At 36.9% G+C, this 24,963-nt stretch overlaps 1 protein-coding gene across 7 annotated transcripts in view; it reads right to left on the bottom strand.

The window, feature by feature from the left end:
• Nucleotides 1-18,097, bottom strand: part of trak1a (trafficking protein, kinesin binding 1a) — a 39,594-nt gene extending 21,497 nt beyond the window's left edge. The window contains exons 1-2 of one of the 7 annotated variants that reach the window (XM_056762076.1): nt 17,905-18,097; nt 6,716-6,910 (exon numbers count right to left, since the gene is read on the bottom strand). Coding sequence is in view for 4 of the 7 variants with exons in the window: in XM_056762077.1 (XP_056618055.1) it covers nt 6,716-6,910; nt 10,128-10,131 (199 nt within the window). In the remaining 3 variants the exon portion in view is untranslated. Of the gene's footprint in view, nt 1-1,169; nt 1,391-3,294; nt 3,369-4,165; nt 4,475-5,134; nt 5,169-6,715; nt 6,911-10,127; nt 10,320-17,904 lie in introns of those variants that run through there. The other 6 variants (XM_056762077.1, XM_056762071.1, XM_056762074.1 and 3 more) reach the window with 6 other exon arrangements.
• Nucleotides 18,098-24,963: the final 6,866 nt, after the last annotated feature.

Here is a 24,963-nt window from a genome sequence, read left to right as displayed (position 1 = left end):
TTACCTAAAATAAAAGGAACATGACTTTGAAAATATAAGAGGTAAGTTTATGTTTAAAAAAAACCTGGAAATTAAATCATCAGTAAGTTACTCGCAAACCCGCTGCAAAACTACAGCAAAGTTTTCCATTGTATGTTTGGTAAAAATAAATATCAGGACTTTCAATAGTGCTTTTAATAAAGCTATTTTAAATATACAAAAAAAATACATATATTTGTTAAGGCATCATAAATCTTTTTCTTTTGCTTAAACATTACATCTGTTTTACAGTACAATCTGCCTACTGTTGACTGTACATTTTATATACAGTCTCAGCACTGTAGATCTTTACTAACTGTTTTATTGTCCAAATGCTCTATAACAAATTAGGAAGAAAAGTGAAAAGTGCATTCAAATGATTACAATAGTCTAAACAAATATAAAAGAAAAGAAATGCACGCTGATATGCATACCAGTGTGAGGATAGGCTTTATAATGTGTTATTATTTGTTGTTGGTCGCAGAGTTTTCTACAATTAGGATAAAACTAAACAGAACATCATAATATTAAAAATGCTAAATCATTTTAAGTCCTTTTTCTAACCGATTCTTCCATGTTTAGCTAGTAAGACAGTTATTTAATGGCATGTTTGTAATGTAGGCTGGTATGCGTGTTTCATTGTGAGGATGGGCCGTGTAGTGTTGATATGATCAGCTGTGTTCTGTCTCAAAGCATTCAGCATTCTTAAAAGATCCAAGCAGCGAAACATCAATTATACACATTTACAACTGAGTCACATTTGAATGCGTGTGTCTGTAAGTGTGTGATAAATACTGTGAAATAAATAAAAAAATGCAACCCAAAAAACCTACTGTTCTCATGTCACTAACACACTTTTCAAACAAAATCGCCCGGCTTTGTTTTTTCACTCATGCCTGATAAGATTGTGGCAAAGCAAACAACTAACTTTATTCCAACAACGGCAGAAGATAAATCTGATGTACATAGTTTTTCAAAAATGTCCGGATGTTGACACCAGTTAAGCATAAAAACAATTTCTATGTGAGTATTTTGAATAAACATTATGAACACAAGTGTTGTTGCTTAATTTAACTTTAACATTCTTTTTAACAGGACATTGAAATTTTCCGTCAGGACAATATTTAGATCACAATGCACAGGTACCGTACCTTCCTCCAGCGTATCCCCGACATCTCCATCTTCATTATCATTGTTTGAGCTAAAGTATGACAAGTCTGATATTTCCAGTATTTCAGATGAAGAGTCATGTTCGAAGTACTCCTCATTTGAGCGATCAAGAGGCAGTGCCATGCTATCACTGGGCTAGTGAAGCCCAGGCAGCCTCAGCCGTCTCAGGTACAGAGCCATGAGTGACACTCTGATGATGGGTGGATGTTAAACCCTATCTGACAGATCAGATACTGACTGAAACACACCTGACTGAATGCTGACACTCGCTGGCCCGGGCGCTACCACTCACAGCAGAGTGCATTTATACAGGAAAATAATATTATTACAGTTTTGTGGGGCAACGATAAACATCTGCTGATTAAAAATATGAACTTAAATGAACACATTTTTTAAGTTTTTTGTGTATACTATGATTTTTTTATCAATGAGAAAATCTGCTCCCCCTTCTGTAGAAGACAGAATGGTACATTCCACTGACACACCATGGAAACCTATCTAGGCGTGCCCGAGTTGTGTTTGAATACACCTGTTGAGTGGGCGGAGCCTGTACCTGTACATGTTTCCTGATGAAAAGATTTCACATACCCATGTAAAAGACTAACAAGGACTTTTGTCATAACACGGACAATAAAACAAAAATAAATGGACGAACACAAAATTACATAAGTCAGAGGAAGACACACCTATTATTAATTTTTTGGCGTGAATATCTAAAACATCATCAGGTTATGTTTCAAATGAATAAAAGCAAAAAAATACATTATTTAGCTAAATATATTAAGTATTATTATTATAAATAATTATTTAAATGGCAATTGTAAAAGTTTTTGTATTTGAATTGACTTATGTATTTCATTTATATATATATATATATATATATATATATATATATACACATATATCTTTACCTACATTTATTTAAAAATATATTATATTTATTATATATTTATTTAGAAAACATTTGAATATATATTTATTTATGAAAAAAAAGTCTTTAGATTTAAATAAGTATAGTATGTTTGTTACTTCCTGTGTGTGCGTTTCTCTGGAATGCACAGTGTTGTCTTTGATATGAAATGATCTTTTAACACAACCTGTTTGATAACAGATGCAGCTCCGCCTCGTCTATCAATATCTCATTATTCTTATGTTATTATTAGTATTCAATAAGTCTGGGTTTGTTGCATTATCAATCATTTTACTTGCCACCTTGACAGAATGCAAATGGCTTAAGATCTTAACACAATTCTCATTGTTATGCGGCAGAACTTCCTGTTTATGTGGTTTGTTGGGAACCTTCATTCCCATGGAAACACAACACAAATGGGAGAGGAATGGGGCGGCCCAGTGGATGCGGCCGTGAGGGAGGAGGGTTTTCTCTTTTGTGTGAATATAACCATGGCTTAGTCTTTGTGCTGGCGCTATTGTGAAGGGAAAAGTGAGAAAAGACGGGCAGAAAAAGGACACATAGCAAATTTCTGGGAAAGTTCAGGGAAAAGCTGAGAAAACTAAAAATGCAAATGAGTCTCAGCAGAAATAAAAGTGAATAAGCAGTGTGTGTATGTGCATGTTTCGCTATATTTAAAGAACAAACTTCCTCCTAACCAAGAAAGAAAGTGCTTGTAAATAAAGTATCAAATTTTTGGCGAGATAAACAGGAGACAGAACGAGTAGCAGTCAGCATGTAAAACAAATTGATCTGATCTTTCAGAACAGGGAAGCATCCCAAAAATCAGATTCAAAGAGGAGAATAAAATGGAAGTGGCTTGGATCAATTTAGTAAAAAGGTCAGATAAATCCTGAACAACTAATATTCTTCTATAATAATCCACAACTGATTTATTGGTTGAGCTTCAAAGATAACTGGACGTTTAGATGCTATGAAGTATGTTTGGTTCAATAAACCATCAGTCATAGACTAAATGACAGACAGTAAGATCACCACCATCAGTTATGTTCTTATCTGGTCAGTGATTCAATACATTCATGCAATTTGTCTCCTCATGACAGACAGTTAATGCTCTTCAGTTGGATTTCAGAATCGATGTGTTTGAAAACATGTTCGCCTTAATTCAACACCTCCACACTGCTTGAATACCTCACCTCTCTGATAGCGTGATGTTTTTTTTCTGTCTTTGATTTCTTGTTACATCTGAATTTGCATACTCCACAAAAATAAAAACACAGCAGTGAAATAGGAATCTGAACGATGCAGTTTCACATGTATATTATATAACATTTCCAAAATGTACAGCATAACAAGAACACAGCTACGACAGACCTTTGATCAGCCACTTCAATAAAACATCAACAGGCATGGACATGATCACAGTGTGATGGAGTGTGATATCACCTGCTCCTCCGGAAACAGTCTGGGTGCACGACTACATGATGTCAACACACAAGCATGCATGTCATCAATGACAGTGGCTGATCTCAGATCAGTGCAGGTAGGGTTGTGACAGTTCACATACAGTTTTAAAGTGATACTTCACCCTTGTCTTTGGCGTGAGTGTGACCAGACCTTCTGAGACTGACAGCCTCGGTCATCATTCACTTTTATTGTATAGAAAAAAGAACAGCCTCAATATAAAGATGACTAAATGACAGGTGAATTTCCTTTTTTTGTGTAAACTACGCTGGTTGTTAAAATAATTGAAGTAATAAAGGACGAGTTAATGAAAGCTATTACAAACTGACTGTCATCTGATGAAATGTAAAATGGTGCTGAGTCTGATGCAACACAGTGAGTCTCCAATCTCAGTCAGACTCTCATACGGATGATATAGTCACCATGTCTCAGTCATTTCAAATTCTATTCATTTCTTTCTTTAAGATTCTTTTATAATTCCCCCCTAGTAACCTATGTTGCTAGACAACTTTCCTGAAGTGTTTCACCCATGGGTAATATATTCCTCCACCCCTCCCTCTTTCTATACTGTTAGCAAACAGGATTTTATCTCTGCGGTCTTACCGTCAGCACACTCTTCATAATACCAGTCCAACTCGTAGTAATCTGCTTCCACAAACCTCTGCATGCTCAGTCTCCTTCAGCCGTGAGCTGCAGACTCTCTCGTCCGGCATCTGAGGTCACGCATGCATACACGCACCCATGGCTGCCCATTCTCCCAGCCAGCCTGATCAACCAATCGTTCACTAACCAAAGCCAATGGACATCCAGAACACACAAGGTCAGAGAAGCACAGATGGACGAAAAATTCAGAGTTGCTTAATATCCAGCAGAGCTCCGCAGAAAGGCTGCTGAAACTATACTGCTGTAGTCAAGGTTGTATCACAATCCAGAGGGGCGGGACCTTCCCCACAAGCCAATCACAGGGCGTTTCATCAGAGCCACTCTCTCCCTACTCCAAGCGTTCGTCACAGCCCTCCCCAGCCTCCGTTTCCAAGGCGCCACCCTCTAGAGGGGTTGCCATAGCAACTAGCTCTGACTCCAGGCTGTGTTGTAACCTACGTTTGCCTGCATGTACTCTGTTGCTTAACTTCCCCTCTGCTTTTCTCTCCCACACTCTTCCATTGATCTTTTCCCCCACACGTCTAGCAGCTGTTGTCATTGTGCTGTATAAGTGGCCTGTACCAGTGATGGAAGCTGATGTGATGCTGAATGGGTGCCAAAAGCAGCAGCTGACTCTCTGCAATCCACTATTCCAAGCACAGCTACAAATAGGATGGCACAGAAAAGGAGACACACTTAATATGCCATGGTGACGTTGAATGAGATGTGGCCTTCGTGTCCTAGATCTACATCCACCGCTCAAACATCTCTGTCTTTAAAATCGTTTCTTTATTCTGTGCTAATAACATGATCTATGTAACTGATTAAATAATTCTAGAAATCAATTTCATTCTATCATCAATAATAATTATAATTTTAATGATATTGTGATCCAATCACAAGTTTGCACTTGCATTATGAGCACTCAACTGTGATGTCAGCACTTCATGTTGTGGACTGGCTATGGGGGGGTGACTTTACAGTTGCCACATCACCGGCAGTGGGCTCATACTGATGACATCACACTGACTGGGTAACAGGTTCTCAGAGTTGTGTTAAATGATTGGAGGACAGAGAAGAAAAAAATGTGTCAACAAATGTCTGGTTTCTTCCTATTATGATGATTAAGTCACATTTGATAAAGAAAATGTGGCTTACTTTAGGACCATAAAAGTTATTTTTGCAATGTCATGCTTATATTGTGACTATAAACTGTTATAGTAATATTTTTTTATTAATATATATTATTAGGTGTATTATATACTATAATAATATATTAATGTAGCATATTAATATATGATACGGTCACAACCCAAGTATTACTATTATATAATTTTACATTAAAAATTTTACTTTGAAAATGCACAATTGAAATGAGAAATATATAAATACTACAATTATATTTATTCATTAGATTAATGAGATTTCTAGCAAAAAAAAGGAATTTATTGGAATGGTGTGTAATTTTCGGTATGCTTCCTATTGATTTTGGGGTAAAATATGACAGACACATTCTTGACATATTTTCATTAGATTTACCACATTTACAAACTACTAGGCAGTGTACAATTTATTTTATAAACTTTATTTTATAAAAGCTGAAAATGTTGTTACAAGGTTTCAAAGATATGAGGTACCAAAAAGCACACAATAAAGGGCTTTAGCATTAGCTCATTAACAATGATATTTTTGTATAATACTCATTTTAAAAACTGTGTGTTTGCCATATACAAGTCATTCTCAGACCTGTGGCCCAAGTTTAACTCTTCTTAGTTAATATTGCATGTAAAAGAGCTGTTATCTCCAATGACGGTGCTAGCACAACAAAAACTATTAAACATGCTATTTCAAGTCTATAAGGTGAAATAAAAGTTATCTGTTAAGTACAATGACCCACAATATACAATTTCTAACTCAAAGAGAGGTCATGATAAAGTCACAGGCAAAACATGATCAAACAGACCAATCAGCGGCTTATACAGGACCCAGTCCTGTGAGTGACAGGAGGTTCAGCCAATGACAGACAGTGTGGGATAGTTGCTTGAGTGTGAATGTTTGCTGTGGCAACATGAACCCAACTGCACATGTATTAGCACAGAGGTATACAACTCGATACTAAAGAGCAACAGATAAATATGCATTTTAAGAACAAAACCATCTGAATATACTTCAGAATAGAACTCATATATTTTCCAGTAATCTTTTAAACAACCATGATTTAACATTTGTACATTTTATTTGAAGGCAACCATAAAACAAACATAATCCTTTTTATGCTCATTATATGATGTTTGTTCAAGCATGTATGAAAGATACGGAAATCTGACCTGGTCAATGTCATACATTTTGCTTACACGTGAAAAGTCACCCAGAAAGAGTGACTTATTAAAGAGTGGTTAAAGAGCAGATTTTGTGTTTAAATTGTGTCTGTACATATGTGAAAATATTCTGAGACAGAGAACATCAGTTCAGAAGAAAAACAAAGGAAAAAGAAACTTAAAGAGTGCTTACGGAAATACTTGAGGGTCTCCTCAATCTGTTCGGTGGTCAGGTCGAGGGTGGCGTCGGGTGAGATGAGGGGCGTGTGGAGCCAGTCGTCGTGGTCATAGCCGTATATAGTGTCTGCTCTTAGCTTATAATGAGGAAGCTGCTCCTCAAGCAAACTGATGATTTCCACCTCAGGAAGATCAGTGCTGTTACACACATCTGACACAGAAAGAGATACACAGTTACAATTAACATACTCTCATTTTACACATTGCTCATCTTGTTGTGTGATTTAAATAGCGAAGATTTTTATTGTTCAATCTTTTATCAAAATAATATTGTAATACTAGGGGTGTGACAATATACCGGCATTGCACTTAATTATCGATAAGTGTTAATGATACATAGATTATATCTTAAATAGTTCAGAACCTTATCTCTCAAATCCCTACACTACAATCTCTAGTGTGAATTGAAGAGAATACAAAATTAAAGACAAATTTGACAGATAGCGTTATTGTTTCATGTATTAAAAAACATTAAATAGACATTGTGATAGTATCATCACAGTGAATAGTGTAGTGAAAATCTGATATTTTGAAAGCCCTGATTTGTACTGTCCAAAATTAATTTGTCACACAGTAGGACTATTGAGATCAATTGGAAATTATACCGCAAAAAAACACCTTAAAAAACCCAAAATGTACATTTTACCCAATATATGTACTATAATTCTTATTGATAAAGACCATATGTACTCGCACGCAGTTGAAGTAAATCTAGACAGCCCTCTAGTGGTGTTATAGACTACAGAACTAAATCCTTGTGTATGAGTGTATCCTCACAAAAATTCAAACAAAGACCTTTCAACAATGCCAAAACAAACCCACATCTTGTATAACACAGGCTAAACAACAGATAAAACGCATCTACGACAGCAATGAAATTGTGCTTTATTTCAAACAATTATTATTTTATATCCCACATGAACTGAAAAAAATCATGTCACTGGCTCACCAGAATATATCTCCCATTAAGATTAAGATTGTTCTTCCACACATCCCTTGTGCTTAAACATCCATTCCTTCAATCCACAATCACCTACAACTCTTTTCTCTATTAAAACAACCAGACAGCTTTTGTAAATCTAGCACTGAAATGTAGGACTGAGATGTTCTGTGGTATATCAGAGGGTCATCCAGCATGTTTGATGAGAGAGGCCGCATGTATATATGCTTGTGGCACATGGGGTTTAACCTTTCAAATGGCCCTGTGGATACATTACTGTATGCCAAAAAGAAACAATGCGACCTCATTAAAGCTGTAACACTACCATGTAAACCACTGAATAGACAGAAACATACAGAGAGAAGGCTTTGATTCTCTTTTTATGATTTTTGATCTACAAACTGCCAAGCAACCCCCATATTAAAAGATAATACAACTTTAGCATGAGGAACACATATTCACTATTAACTATGCATTTTGCTCAATAAACTCTTAATTTAAGGCATATTTATCCTATGTAAGGTCGATGTTTAGGTTTAGGTACAGTGTCGAATTAAAGAATGTAAAATAAGGTCATGCAGAATAAGGCATTTATATGTCCTTTATAAATACTAATAAACAGGCAATATGCTATTAACATGCAGGCTAATAGGCAACTTGTTAAAACTGGTCACGGTTCCCCATAGTAAGTGTTAGCAAAACAAACATCTTATAAAAAATGATCCCATTTAAATCACCAAACTGCCACAGTTGAAAAAGCGAGAGAGCAAGAGACAAAGAGAGAGAAAAGAGACAGAGAGAGAGAGCTTTTGACTTAAGGACCAAGTTTGTGCTAATGACAAAGTTCACATCTGTGAATTTACTTTCCCCCCAAAATACATGAATAAAGAAAAAAAAAACGGTTAAAGGATGTCAACAAAATGTCTTCATACAGTAAAAGCTACAAATATATTAGGGTTTTTACACTGTTACACTTCCATGACTTTTTCACAATGACTGCTTGACAGGTTGCTTAAGATGAATTTATTGGCTGTTGATCTCATAGCCGTATGAAGTATGTAAAGACAATAAGTCTTTTTTTTATTTTAGAGATAACTGCATATACAATATCACAGAACAGGTCAGAACCTGTAAAGACTCGAAACTGAAATGAGAAAAGCGCCACAATATAACACAATTTCGTTAGCGTTAAAGTGTATTAATCAAAACATTGAAGTCACAAACTCATATGCAATTTAAGCTCTAATAAATGACAGTCCTAAATAAACCTGCTCTTTGGTCACATTGTGTTGACAAATCGTGTGACACAGTGTGCCCTGTTAAGTTTGTGTGTGTGTGTTTGCTGGTTGACCAGTGATTATTTCAGGACCAGAACTACAGCACAAGTGACCAAATCTTACTGTCCTTCCAGTCTCCTTAACCATTAAACACCACCAGCAGCAGATCCACTATAGACAGCTGCTGAAAAAGACGGGTTTAATGGTTGTAATCTGCAGAGTTTGATCAAACAAAGAAACAGCAAAGATCGACACATTAACAGTAAGCTTAAATGCGTGTATATGGCCAGCAGTCATTACATTCAGAACAAATCATTTATATGCATAAAAATGATCATAAAATGCAGAATGCCACAAACATGCAATGATCCATGTTATCCCAAAATGATTTTAAAATGTTTCAAGATTAAAGACATCTTTTTAGCAAACTGTGTTCAGTTTTTGATCCAGTTTTTGCTGTTGTGATTTTGTGAAGTCGATTTGGAAAAAAGCGTCTGCTAAATGGATAAATGTAATGTCAATGTAAGTATACAACCTCCCGTGGAATGAAAATCGGACCAATTCTACAAACAGCGCAAAAATTTAAAAATAAAATGTACGATAAAACTAAAGTATAATATGAAATATAAGTACAAGATCAAACCGAAGAGAATCTTTTGAGGTATTGTCACATGCTCAAAAACACACATTTGCTCGTTTTATTAGTAAAAGGGAATTTTTATTTTTAATAAAACAATTTGTTATGTTTTGTTTTTTTACATTCTTTGGAATGAAAAAAATCTAAAAAAAAATTTAAACTTAAAAAGTGTACTGTATGTCTCCTCACAATGTTCACTTTAAAATGAATACCAAAAGTATTACAAAGCTTACAAACCACACAATGACTCCCAATCCAACAACTTCAGAAAATGAACCGTTAACAAAGACGTGAAAATAAGCAAACAAACACGTTCTAAAACTTTTTTACAAGACAGTGAAAGTGCCGACAATTTTCCAGATCTATGATCTCTAACTACAGATAACTTGGCCTTAACCTTGAGGTGTCCGAAGTCACACGCAGACAATCTCTGCCTAAAGCTGGACACCGCCTATAAACAAACCACAAGAGTGTGAAACAATCCAGTGTAAAAGTGAAGAATGTCTGTACTCACTCATGGTGCTGCAGCCACGGCCTGTGTCTCTGCTCTTCCCAACTTACATTTTCCACTCGTTCAGGATCAGACACGGAGTCGACGGAACGAGTGATCACAGGAAAAAGAGTGGGAGAGAGTGGAAAGATGAGGGAGGAGGCTAACGCGGACACAGCACAGCCATGTCTGGCATGCTGATGACACCGGTCACATGGCTCTCACTAAACATAGACTGAAACGCTCTCAGATCGGCCGGCCGGCTTCAGTGATCATTGTTCCTGTCCGGCTGACTCTAGATCAGTTTTAGTTTTTCAATTAAAAACAGCTGACATAGATTGCTTGGGAAAGAACGTACTGGAGATCAGGGGTTTTTGAGTGAAAGGGGCGTGTGTTAGGCAGGAAGTCAGACAGCCTCGGGGGAACGGGCTCGGAGATAAATCTAGTAGTTTAACAGCTGCCGAGCGTGTATATGCGCAGCCCCGCTGTCACAACAATACACACATTTATATGCTACATAAAATGTAGACATTTTGTGTGATTAAGTATGTATGTAACTATCTCAAAAGAGAAAAGATCTTTGGGTGAAAAATGATGTGTTGCAAGCAACATGTTGCCACAACTTTCTATCTGTCTCTATATCTCTCTCTCTCTCTCTCTCTCTGTCTCTCTAGGCACAAGTCAAACAGAGAAGGTCAAGGTGGTTTCATGTCACTGGCTGCTACTTTAATTTGACATGAGCTGGAGAGTTCAGAACAGGCTAAAACTTTCAGCGACAGACCTGACACAACACTAGTCAGCTGAAAACAACACACATAAACACACACACACACTTAGTTTGACATGAGTTGAAGAGTTCAGAACAGGGTAAAACTTTCAGGGACAGACCTGACAGTCAGCTGAAATGCACGAACACACAGGTAATTGACAAATAAACCAAACATGTGTCCTATGGTGTGACATCAAAAAAATGATAAAACAAACCGTTTATAACATATTATTTTATAATGTTAATATTTATAATATAAAATAGCATTAGCAGAGATTTATTTTGTTCAAAATTTGATGTCACACAATAGGACACATGTAATTTGTCAACTACCCAACACAAACAGTTTGTTTCTATCCTGGTTCTATCACAGGGACTTTGTATTAAATGTAAACTCCAACAACAATGTCTCTCTCTCTTAAACACACACACACCAAGCAGACTTTATACCGGATCGCTTTATTTACATTTAAAGCAACGCCAGGTTTCATTCTGGATGAATTTACATTGTTCTAGCTTCACATGTGAAACTGACATGATCATCAGATTCAAACCTGTTGCAATTCAGCAGGTGTCTAATAAAATCTATTAAGTAATAACCTCAATATCTTATCACCTTATAACATACACACAGACTGTATTAACCATCACACAAACAAGTCCAAAACTGGTTTGTTTTTGTCAATTAAAGATATTAAGTCTATTGTTGAAAGAGGTGGATCTCCACCTGTTCCATAAAAAACAGTTAAGTTTAAACAAAAAGACAATAGACACTGGTTGTTTTGAATCAGCGGTAACAGAGGACATGTGTACAAGCAAACATGCAGCATAAATGCAGTGTTTAGATAAACATGCAACTTGATGAGCCAATCAGGTTGAAGACAGCTGCTGAAAAAAGTTTAAAGGGATAGTTGACTGAATTTAATCACTGTAATGATGTTCAAAACCTGTGTATGACTCTTTATTCTGAGAAACACAAAAGAAGATATTTTGAGAAATGTCTCTGTGGTTTTGTGTCCATACAATGTCAGTCAATAGCAGGTAAGAGTTGTTCGGTTACCAAAGATCTTTAAAATATCTTCTTTTGTGCTCTGCAGATGAAAGGTTTGGAATGATATGAGTGCGAGTAAATGATGAAAGACAAACAGTTGACAAATCAAACAAACTTTACTGTATGACGCTGTAAGTGTTCAGCAGTTACTTGTTAAAGGCGCAGTTTCTGATTTACAGCAGCCACTAGCGTTGTTTTATAGATTTGCAACTATTCGCTCAGTCCAAACACGACGGTGGCCACCGTAGTACAAAAATATGTTGACCTCATGTTGACGCATTAGAAAGACTGTAGAACGAGCGATGTCCTATTTATTACATAAAAATAAAGGTCTGTGGATTTTAAGTATAAAAAGAAGGATAAAAGTCAGGCAGGACCTGCGTTAATATTATAAAGACTTTCCAGTATGTGAGTAAATAGTTTTTTCTGTTTGCTATAACCAAGATATGTTGTTGTTTTTGTCGTAATATTAGCTGTGTGAAGGAGCAGTTTTGAGCATCATTGTTTATCTAGAACAACTTTAATATTGTCCTCGTCCAGATACTGGAGAGAGAGAGAGAGAGAGCGAGAGCGCGTTTACTCTTTTACTTAATGATGAAGAAATTTACAGTTAATCCGCGGGTCACATGCGTTTCAAACCATAGAGTGCGATTTTGTACGCATCACGGATCATCCGCGATCTGTTTCACCACGATACCGCAGCAGAAAGAGAGAGGAAACGCATGTTGTAGAGTTGTTTGTCTGTTTGGGGCTGCTGTACAAAACATGACGGCGAATTTAATGTATGAAGGGTCGCTCTGTATGTAGATATAAACAGCTTATTCTAAGGTATAAGAAACATAACAGTCATTAGTAAGTTACCTCTGAAAAGATAGTTTTGTATATTATTTCGCATTTCTGTCAATGGATCCTCCTAAAAACCCAGTATTGTACCTTTAAGTCGATGTTAAGCTGAGTTACATTATTCTTGGTGTTTTGACTGTCACATAGGACTCAAACTATAATCCAGTGTAAGATTACCATGGTGATGAATACAGTCAAATACTGCCTCTGTTTTGGGGAATCTGAGATTTTCTTTCCTACAGTATGAGTCACAATCTGTCTGCTGTCTCTCTACAAGAAATCTAACTATATAGGCCTCCTGTACATCACAAAACACGTTGTATGTCGTTGATGTGTGATTTTTAACACAGTAGATTCATTTCTAAATCTGAACTCTTTAGTGACTATGTACGGCTCAAATATAGCCACAGAAAAAAAATAAGAGACCATTACAAGTTTTTATTTCAAATCCACATTTCTAGATGTATTGCGCCATTCCAGTCTAGTGTCTGTTGAATTTCAACAAATCAAACCTCAGGAGTGACAAAGTCATCCAACAGTTATGAAAGAAAGACTGGTAATGTGAAAATAACAAGACACATGAAAATTGTGATAAAAAAAATTCACATCAAAAAATGTTTTAAGCTTTTCCTAAATACATGTACAAATATTACTGTTGTGTTGCTTAAATGTGAATATGAACTTGTTTTCTAAACTATATTTTAAACATATTTTCTGTTATTTTCACCCGTTTCTCCAGTTTTCATTTTCTGCAAATACATGCAAATAGAAACAATATTTTTACTTGAAATTTGGTAAACAAAATATTGTTAGTAGTTCACAGAATGAATGTATCTTTTAGTAACATACATTAGTTGTATTTGTGAGGCTTATTTAAAATAAGCACACATGGGAAACAATTTTGATGGCTGTTTGTAAAGTGCTGCACAAATGTTTAAAAGTGGGTCATAACGGCCATCTTCATTTCCCCTGGACTTCCACACGATGGCAGTGTGCCATCGTATTACATTCAGTGAGTTTAAAGTAAAGTAGGTTACATGACCTAAAGCTTTTCATATGCTAATGAACTGTGGCTTCACAAAACACATAACTTATCCCATTTGAAAGCAAAACATGTTGCAGCGGGTGGGGTGATGATCTGTCATTCCCTATTTGCTGTGTCCTTTAGGGGAGGAAGAGCTGAAGAGTGAAACTGGGACCACAGCAGCTACCAAACACCCCCTGGAGGAGGACCATTAATAATGTATCACTACCTAAACTGACAGAACAGCGGCTGGCAGACATATAAAATATTGACCTTTAAATAGTTTTTAGACATGCAATAGTAAGGACCCATTTGCAATAGCTACCACCCGGAACACTCAAAAGAACCACCCAGCAATGCCCTAGCTACCACTTGGAACATCACAACAACCACAAATAAACTCACCATGGCAACCAGCCACAAGATCTTTGTGAGAATTGTGGTTGGCAAGATTTGTACCAACAGACAGTACTCATGTTTTTTCACATTCTCGAAGATTGTGTTTTCATAATATATGTCTGTGTACTGTGCATATTAATTTTGTATTTATAAATACAAACAAACATGTATATATTTAAGAAAAATATAAAAATAAATACATTTTTATATAAAATTTGAATTATGTATAAAAATAAATATATTCATGCAAATACTTTCTAAATAAATACAAGTATCCATACGTGTATGTGTTTGTAATACATAGACACATAATATGTAAGCACAAACTTTTATTCTAGATGCGATTAATCGCGATTAATTTGTGAACAGCTCTAGAAAATATAACTAGTAATGCTTTAAGTAGCAACAATGGTAACTTTGGTATATTGTTGCTAGATGGTATATTCTTGTATAGAGGTGCGTAGGAAGTAGGGAGAAATGGCAGCCCAGTATTTTCACTACGCAAATTCAGCCAGTGTGTGTGATAATAGCAGAGGAAATCTCACGAAGGGCCTTGAACAGATTACGTGACAGACAGAGATTGCTACTGAAGTATTTAGCAGAGATAAAAACCAAGTCACACATTGTGAAAAATACTAATGTGTATCACAAATTAATCTTAAATCACTAAAATAATGTTTGCCGGTTGTTTCTATCAACACATTTAGAGTTCTTTATTAATCTACAATGTGTATTCACCTACTCTATGTCCAGCAGAACACTACGCTATTAAAGAAAGAAATCAAACTGTACAAGAACCTAAACCTGCTCTTAAATAAAACATTCATAGTTTTTAAAGATCGGGTAACACGCAGTTTCTGCCAATCTCATATCAATCTTGAGTGCCTATACAGAAGTATTGCATACGTCGTATCTTCGAAGAGAATTTAGTTTGATCAAATTTATAAAAGAGAGATACAGCTGTACGATTATTTCCAGAAAAACACGAGCTGCTAGAGGTGGGACTAGTGGGGGAGTGGGATGGAACTACAGCACGATCAAGCGTCACATCATCATCCCATTAATCTCTTTGTGTTTTGTACATTATGCACGTAACGTTACACGACGATTGCCAACAAAACACAGACGCATGACGTTTGACTTACTGCGTGTAGTTCATGTCCGGCATCTTTTAGAGCAGATACCCTCGATGGTGAACGGGTCTCACTCGTAGGTTAGCTTGTGGGGGGCCTCTTTTGCCTTGCTTTTTGCAAATGAACGACAGGGATCCAGTATTAGAAAAAAACTTTACGAAACAAGTTGGAGTGCTGGGGTAGTGTATCAAGTATAGAAATACTACGTCATACTTCCAACTCGTTTTTAAACTAGTTACAAAGTTAAGCCAGTAGTTCTTTAACAGTGTAAAGAAGTCAGAATGCATTACATAGCATGATAGCTCCACTTTAATTAAAAACCAACTGATCAAAGGTCTTGTTCCCACCCCCCTCTCTCTCTCTGGGGTCCATGTAAGTTAAGGAAGTGACCAAAACTGTCATTTTCAGTCTGTATTCTCATCATTCGCAACATTCTACAGTCACACAACTACAGACCTCTATAGACAAGCAGAGAAAAAAATCCATCAGAAGCTCTTTGTCAACAGCTGAAAAAAAGTGTCTCCTGTGAGCAACAAGAAAAACTACAAAAAGCCTGAAGCTGTTGCCAAAAATTCTGTTACACTTGCCAACAACGTTCGTTTAGTGTAAAGCATTTGTCTTATAATGCCTCAATGAATGCCATAAAAGCAGTTGGATGTTCAGCCTCATTCAAATGCGCTGCTACCCTTACTGGCTATGTGTAACACATGCACACACACACGCTGTTTGGAATCTCAAACCCACAACAAATGGATTCAGATTCTTTTATATTATGTAATAGCATGTCTGTATGTGTACTCTATAGACTGCTAAATAGCCAATCCCTACAATGAACGTTGAAGAAGAGTCTGAAAGTAACATCACCTATGCATGTCAAAGTTGTAGACTGAAGCATAGTTTGCTTCAGTCTAATAACATGTGAAAATGTGAACATTATTAATAACTGTAATGATAAAATGACTTAACTGTAATGACAAAATTAGATTAATTAAAATGAATCCATTGACACAAGTAGGTAAATATATACCTATTATAAATAGGTAAATATGTTTTAATCCAATAAGAGTCATTGGCCCGGTTTTACAGACAAGGCTTAGCTGAAGCCAGGACAATGCCTTAGTTAAATTAGGATATTTAAGTTGCTATTATAAAAATGCATTCTTAAGACTAAACAATGGCGCTTACCTATCTGAAGATATAGCAGAGCAAGTAATTTTTAGTTGAGACTAGTTAAGCTAGCTCAATCATAAATTTTAGTCTGGGACTAGCCTTAAACCTTGTCTGTGAAACCAAGCACTTGTGTTTTTTGCACAAGGGAAAGAAGTGATGAGCCAAACATGCAATTGAAGTTAACTCAGCATCACATTAAAAGGGCCAAAAATAAACCCTGGACCAAAAGAGCATCACAGAACAGTTGCAGTGCATTCTGGGTAAGAGAGAGACAGAGTGATCTGTTAATAATCAGTGTACTCTAAACACCTCTACAACACTGTAACAAAGATACACAATTCCGATGCAACAAACTCACATCGCAGCTATTTTTAACACTCTGGGTGGAAAACTTCTTACTGTGAGTTTGTGGGTCAGCTCTTTTCTCGACTTATGACCAGTTGGGAAAAGGGTTTTGAGCCATTGCTGTGTACTTTATTTATTTTTTGCCAGGAAGAAATTTGAGCTGACTTTTTCCCAAACATAAGAAAGGGGCAAAACATATGAACAGCTGTCTTTGGATGACTCCAGAGTAAAATTACCATTAAGATCACAGATAAGAAAATCAAGACTTGAAAGAAATACAAGGTTAAGAATGGCACAGGTCTGACAACAGTGTTTGCTCATGGCTGCCGAAATACAGAAGACAAACTGACTATAGACGTGGCCTAGTTTCAGAAATGATGGAGCCCAGGCGGCCCTGCATGCATGTGTCTGTGTGTGTGTGTGTACTTTAGCTCTCAATGCATTACTCATGCTGAGTAATACACAGACGTTATAAGGGAGTTTCTCTGTCATTTTTTTGAGTTTTATTTATATGGTCTAGTTAAGTTTTTATGCAGAGTGATGTACACGAACCACAAGCAAGCACAACTAAATTCTGTGTGAATTGTTTGTACAACCCTTCTTATGTAAATTGTCATTCGATTCAATGCAGCAATTTACATCAGAATGGTTTATACAGCAATTCATTCTGCTGGGGCTTCATGAACAGAATCTGCATCTCCCTCTTTCTGTTAGGTTTGCCTATGCCTCAACGTTCATTAGAAACACTGTGTAAACAAAATATGTTTGATATGCGAGTGTTGGGTTCAACACTATCGCTCCATCTGTACATCCTCTGCAGGGTCAGAGGAAGGCTGGAGCCAACCCTATTCTTTGACAAAACTTTAATTAAATCTTATTCTCTTTGTTAATGACTCAGCTTATTTAAACAAATGTCTGTCGATTATTAAAACAAATATAATATTGGCAGTCAAAAAATATGAAACTTAAACAACCAATAAGAACAACAGCTATGATAAAATCCCTCTGTTTGACATAGCACTGATGCAAGAGCCCACTCCGTAACCTTTGACCTTTCTGCCTCTTACCTGTGATGGTTCCTGCATCTCTGTAAATCTTGGACGCATCGCAAGCGGTGACCTCGCTTACATACTGCTCCTCCGGGGGCTCTGAAGCAGTGGTGGGCGGAGTCCTCAGGTGCTGGCGGTAAAGAAGAGGGTCACTAGGGGAGAGCGGGGTGGGCGGGACTGAGACTGTGGCAGTGGGGGGCGATGCGGCGGTGTCCAGCTTGACTGCTTTTCACAGGTCAACCCCAGGAGCCATAGGGCAGCGCCCAGAGAGAACAGTCCAACGGTGCCGTCTGGCAGGTGTGGGTTAATAGTCTGTCAGTGATTCAGAGGCATATCTGATAGGAGGGACCTGGAGAGAAAGACAGGAAGGTGAGAAAAGGCCTAATGGCTTAAATGAGGAAAATTCCCCCTGAAATGGTTCACATGAACGAGGCATGAATATGGCAGGAATGATGAAAAATGTACACACAAAACGTGTGAAATTAGGCCCTTGTGAGGCCCTTCAGTCATTAGGTGGAGATACAGTATTATTCACTTGTGAAGTATTATAAATACACATTGTGAAAGAAGGCCAGTAAATGTCATTTAAATAAAAGACAATAGAGGCCTGTGTCTGTATTTTGAATTGTGTCATAAGGTATTCATCTGTCAGATCTAATAATGCGTGTTAAACCGTACAAACCCCATAAATAAAACGTCTAAGTAATTGTTAAACACATTTACCACATCTTACGCACAATTAAACATTTAGATTCACATAAAAGCTGCTGAATCAATACAACAATTCATTTAGCTTAGGAAATCGAAACCAGCCCTCACTTTCATTCACTCTTCCAGCCCTGTGATTTACCGCTGTACTGGGATCTGCAGTTAACACCAAACCCTCGGAGTGCCAGACAAAGCCATTAGATTGACAGCCAATTCTTTTACTCTGTAAATGTTGTTAACATGAGACTGAGTGAAGAAAAACTGCTAGTATATACACATATAAATCAGCTGGTAAATAGAAAAAGTACATTAAGAAATGCACATTAAATGCAAAAGAAAGCATCAGACACTTTTAATATCTCTCTTTAAGTGGCCTACAATGGTGGTCAGAGTCACACTTCAGAGATGACACACAAGCTAAAAAAAAAACTAGATGGATCTCAAAGCTTCTACTGTGCAGTTTGTGGACATTTGATTAATTGACTTAACAAATTTCCAGCAAATTTATTAAACAGTTTCACAGACTTTGCCTAAAAGAAACACAGAATAGTTTGGCCATGTCTGGTTATATATAAATATAATTTCTCTTAAACCCTGCAGAATTAATGTGTGACTCATAGATCTTATTCTTGGTGATGCACAGTTTTCCATTCAGACAGCACTGGCATCCATTCTCTGTTCTTTTAATTTTACTGCCAGTTACTGTATGAGCTCACATGTAATATGAAGCCATGGGGATTGTGACCATGACGGGGGAACGTGGTCACACTTTGGGCAACCCTTCATATTTGAAAAGAATAGTTAAAGCAGAACATTTTAAAATAAGGCCATATAAGCGATTAATCGTGCTTATCGATTAAAAAAAAGTGTTTTATGTGTGACATGTAGATTTATATGTATATATAAATAAACAAAAATATTTAAGAAATATGTGTAGTATATTTTTATACATAATAAATAAATAAAAAATAATGTATGCATGTAAATATTTGTTAAACTTTCAAAGTATGGTTTCAAATATATACATTTAAAGATATATGTGATATATGTAATATAAGTAAATATAAGTACAATTATAATTTTGTTTTATTCTGTGAACTAGTAACAACATTTCAAATATTAGTTATTAGTTAAATAAAAAATATACAGTTTTATGTAAAAAAAGCATGTTACTTAAACTTAGATAAACTACACTTTGTACACTCTGTACACTGAGACATGTTTTTATTTCATTTATGCACATTTACATGGACAACAATAACCCAATATTAACACGTTTAAGACAATACTCTGATTAAGAATAGACCATGTAAACATGTAAGCTTTTTGATTAGCTAAATCCTGTTTAACTCATAATCGTAGTAAACACAAATCGAATATAGATGGGTGGAGTAGTCCTATTTTAGTCGCATTATCCAAGTGCGGTATAGGCATGTACACTGCTTAAACAAACTATTACTGGCGCGTAGGAACTTTCGCGGCACTTTGCGACAGGTTACACACAAGCACGGCAGTGGACATTTGTTTCGTTTTACAGCAAACAATATGGCTTAAAGCAAGAAAGCACATTTTTGGTCCGAACAGGATACAAGAAAGATGCCAACAATTCTAAAAAATAAAAGAAACACCAAAAACTGTATGTGGTACCATGGTGAGGACGAACTGATTGTTGATGCATGAAATTATGGTGGGAACGTCGAACGACTTTGCTTAGGGACGTAATGACATACGCCATTAATCGAACTATGTCGTGTAACATGAAAAATGGGAACATGAAGGTATATTATTAAAGCAACTCAGGTAAACACCTTAATCGTAATATTAGCTTTCTCAGATAAGGAAAATCATTTGATCACTGACGTCCATGAAGACGTGGTCAATGTCATGTGTAGGAAGTCAAAGACACCAGTTATTCCCAAAAAGTTGTTTTAATAAATCCACACAGGTGCAAAACAAGAACAAAACCAACACCTAACCAAAACAATACCAGACACCGAACAAAGGAAAACACAAGTCATAGGGTGTTTTCACAATTAGTTCGTTTGAAAAGAACCAAACCCAGTTCACTTAAAGTGAAACAGAAAGGGAAGTTTGGTAACTAGCCGAAGATGACCTCAGTCCTTTTGGTGTTCACATTATATTGGACTCAAAAGAGAACCCAGGTCTTATTTTTGGCCTCTCAGCATTTAAGTGATCTCAGACCCTTTTTGTTAACACCATAACTTCATAAGAACTCTGACTATACATTTTCTGTACAGCCTTGGATTAAATTACAATGAGATTACAATAATTGGTTATTATTTAAAGTATCATAAATTAAGAGCATTTTTATAAATTGATTGTTAATTACTGAAAAACTGTACAACTTGTTAGTTTATATTACATAAGCTAATTTTACCATACAATAATATTAAAAGAATGCTAGTAAATAGTGATATTAACATTGGTAGGTCATATTTACATTTAAATTTAGTCATTTAGCAGACGCTTCTATCCAAAACGACTTACATAGAGTTAAGGGAGCAATAAGCGACATGTCATACAGGAGTAATAATACAATAGTTGCCAATACAAAGTTACTGGTTTTAACAAAAGCTTTTTCAATTTGTCTGTCAAGTATTCAAAGAAGAGATGGGTTTAAAGTAGTTTTTTGAATGTTGTGAGAGATGTGGTTGACCGGATGGAGTTAGGAAGAATGTTCCACCAGGAAGGAGTTGTGAATGTGAATGAGCGGGAAAGCGATTTACTGCCCTTATGGGAAGACAATACAAGATGCCGCTGGTTTGTTGAACGCAGGTATCTTGATGGGCAAGCATTAGTGACTTGAATCTGATACGGGCTTCAACCGGTAGCCAGTGGAGAGAGATGAAAAGGGGCGTCACATGAGCCCTATTAGGCTGTTGGAAGATGAGGCGTGCTGCGTTCTGAACCAGCTGGAGCAGTTTGATAGCCTTTGCAGGAAGACAAGCAAGGAGAGCATTGCAGTAGTCCAACCTTGAGATTACCAGGGCCAGGACAAGCAGTTGTGCCGCATGCTCAGTGAGATAGGGTCTAACCTTTGTAAAAGCGTTTCGCCGGTTTTATTATTCACAGACGAACGAACGAGCTGACTTTAGCCTGAACAGGTAAATATGCTTGATTTTCTATGTGGGAGAATAAAAATATCACAATTTAATGCTTGCCTCGACTGAATATGTATGTTTGGTGCGTTAACAAATGTAGTCTGTTTTTAAGTACATTACAAAGCTTACACCTGCAGATACAGCAAGACTCCAGGTGCATAATATATGTCAAAACGAATTACAAAGTGGACTGAGGCTTTCACATGTCACAAAGAAATCGAACCACAAACGGATTGGGTTGAAACTTCATTAAACTGGCCTTAAAAATGAATACATCAACTGTATCCATGTGAAAATAAAGGCAACAACACCATAGTTGTACAATTCAAACAACTCAATCAACACAATATCAATAACTTGAACAAAGACATTTACTTTTCAGCACTAAAATTTGGTGTAAATTAAAAGGGCTTTAACAGTGAAAGTAAATTAAACCGAAGTATATAAATAAATTAATCCAAATGTTAAATCAAATAAGGTTAAGTGTTATAGCAGGTGCTTTTTAAATAAAAAGTAAGTTAAAAGGCTTATTTTTATGTAAAATAAAAACAATCATCCTTAACAGAACTGACGTTCATTTCTGGCTTTTTAAAAGTGAATGAATGTTCTTCTATACAAGAATACGCATTTCAACTTTTTCACAATTAAGTCAGTTTCGCTTCTTATCCAAAACGTGAAAAGCTGAGCTAAACAAATGTTCGCGAGCGCAGGAAAGCGGCTCCTATTTTTGTGTAAGTACACCAACGGCTGTTCACTTCTTGGTAGCTTTGCCTCAGACAGATAGCTCTGCAATTCCAGCGCTGTAGGGCAGCCCGTGACCCGAATCACTTCAGAATTTTCTTCCAGTATTTCATCGTGCATCGGCAACGATGTACTTGCTCTGTGTTTTTTTCAGCTGGTGCCTCTGTGCACTCTTCATTCCCTTCAGCGTTTCTTGCTCTTTTAAATGTCGGTTCAGGTTTGTTGGGCCTAATGTCTTTGCGGTTGTCCCTCCGCTATTAACTTGACTTTTTCGGGCAGGCTTTAACTACTTTCCATTGAAAAGAGTTGGCAACACTGTTTATGGTCGATCAACTGGTGCATCCCTAGCTTTAATGCACACCTTCCAGTCTGTCAGAATCGAGCAGATACAGTCTATGGTATAAAAATACTGTGTTTTTAGACCATAGAGTGTGTTTACTTAATTACAAAAGTTACTTACATGGTATCATGATATCTCTGTGATATTATTTCATACCTTTACCTTTGAGTACAAGGTAAATAACACTGCATGATAACCATTCGGTACCATTACCATAGAAAAAAAAAACTATTATCATCACTGTAAGACCCCAGACGTTATATCCCAGCTAGAACAGGTTTGTCTGATGATCTAGAAAAAAATCTACTGTGTAAAAACATCTGCTAAACTTCTTAGAAATAGAAGTTTTACATCCATTTTAAATCATAAACATCTTACAGACGTCTTCTAGATTTCTATATGATATCTGACAGCAAAGGTCTCCGTGTTGCAGGTATTGCAGATGAGCAAACTATGTATTGCAGTTGTTAATCCAGATGTCAAATAGACTGCCAGACGGAGTGTGGTAGGGATGTACAAGTGTGCGTGTCTGCCTTTATCTTTACCTGCTGCTCGTTTTCCTCATCTCACCTACAATATGACATATCTCATAACCAATAAAACGATCAGGAGATTTGTTTAAGTCCATGTCAGATATGTGTTCGGAAGCTCAGAGGATGTCTGTCATGCCTGGAGTCCAAAAAAACCCTTTCAGTGTGGCCACAGGAACAAGTGCTGCTGCTATGGCAACCACACATTTCAGCAGAGCCTTCCCGTCACCCAAGTGTCAGGACACTATGCTTTCAATATACTGTTTATAAATACAGCAGATCATTTCTGTTAGTGGTCTATAGTCCATAAAGACTGAAGTAATTTTCTTTTAAACCTAAACAGCCATTCAGATCAACACACAGATCTATGGCTCCTTTGAGCTTCCAAGTCCCTGTTTACAGGAAATACATGTTAACCTTTTCCCAGGGTCATATTGATTAGCATACTAGCACTAAACCACATCTCCACCACAAACCTTTAGGGAAGAGGTTTTACTCAGAAAGTCTAAAAGCCAAGTAAGATAACTCATGTGTGAAGAGTATGATATCATCCACCCAAGGCAGGTCACATGACATTTCTCGGTCTTATTCACGTACTTCAGTCAAACCTGCCTCAACATGACATAACAAACCCCACACCTTCACAAACACAACTCCTAAAGGCCTGTTTATACACGAGCCTGGCTCCGCTTCGCGAGCCTCCGCTGACCGGCGCGCAACTCCCCAAACGGACGAGACGTTTATACTTGACGCGTTCGCCGTTGAGATATTCTTTGAAACGACAGGCGGCGCACAAACGAAATCGTCCTATAAATCGGCAGGAAGTAGAAGAAAAGTAGGAATTTTACCGCAATTACGTCAGATCATTCAGAATGGCGTCTTGCGAGCAGCTGATCGAGAGGAAACGTAGGAGATTTTGTGTTGTTGCTACTATCAAAAAAAGGGGTGAAAAGAAGATGGAATGTTCGCCCACCCGATGCCACAAAACGTGGATATGTAGAATACATCGCTCTTGTGAAGCAGATGCGTGTTGGACGGGGAAATGCATTTCAAACTATTGTTTGTTGATTTAATACATTTTTATATCAAATTTTTGTTCACTCTGTGCATAATGCAGACACATTTCTACATATTGTTGGTTATGGACTGCTAAATGTACATTGCCATAGATTAACCCATTGGATGTCTTTATGTTATATAAAATGAGAAGATATAAGGACATTTCAAAAGAGCAATGTTGATAAATATTGTTTTATTCTGAAAACAATATAAAACAGATACATTGATCATAAAAGATGTCTGTACAGGCGTACCTGTTCAGCCAAAATCTCTTCAAAGCTTTCATCTTGACTGCGAACTGTTCGCTCGAGACACAAAAAATGTTGTGCATGCCGCCACGCAAAATGAGCTCGCGCTCACCCAAAGCGAACTTCGCGAACACAGCGATGACGTCATATTTGGCGCGCGCACCCAAACGAACTAGCGAATGCGTTGAGTATAACCAGCCCTTAAGGCAAGATTACTGCCTGAAGTCACAAAAAACTGCTTGTTTATATCCAAGTCAACCCTGCCCCTACAGAGCCTGTAAAAAGTCTTTCTCCAAGTGATCGCTCTTATACAAAGAGACATTACCTAA

The sequence above is a fragment of the Triplophysa dalaica genome, chromosome 12, assembly GCF_015846415.1.
Source record: "Triplophysa dalaica isolate WHDGS20190420 chromosome 12, ASM1584641v1, whole genome shotgun sequence".
Taxonomy (NCBI): domain Eukaryota; kingdom Metazoa; phylum Chordata; class Actinopteri; order Cypriniformes; family Nemacheilidae; genus Triplophysa; species Triplophysa dalaica.
The sequence above is the reverse complement of the archived record's forward strand: the minus strand, read 5'-3'. Positions and strand labels throughout refer to the sequence as shown.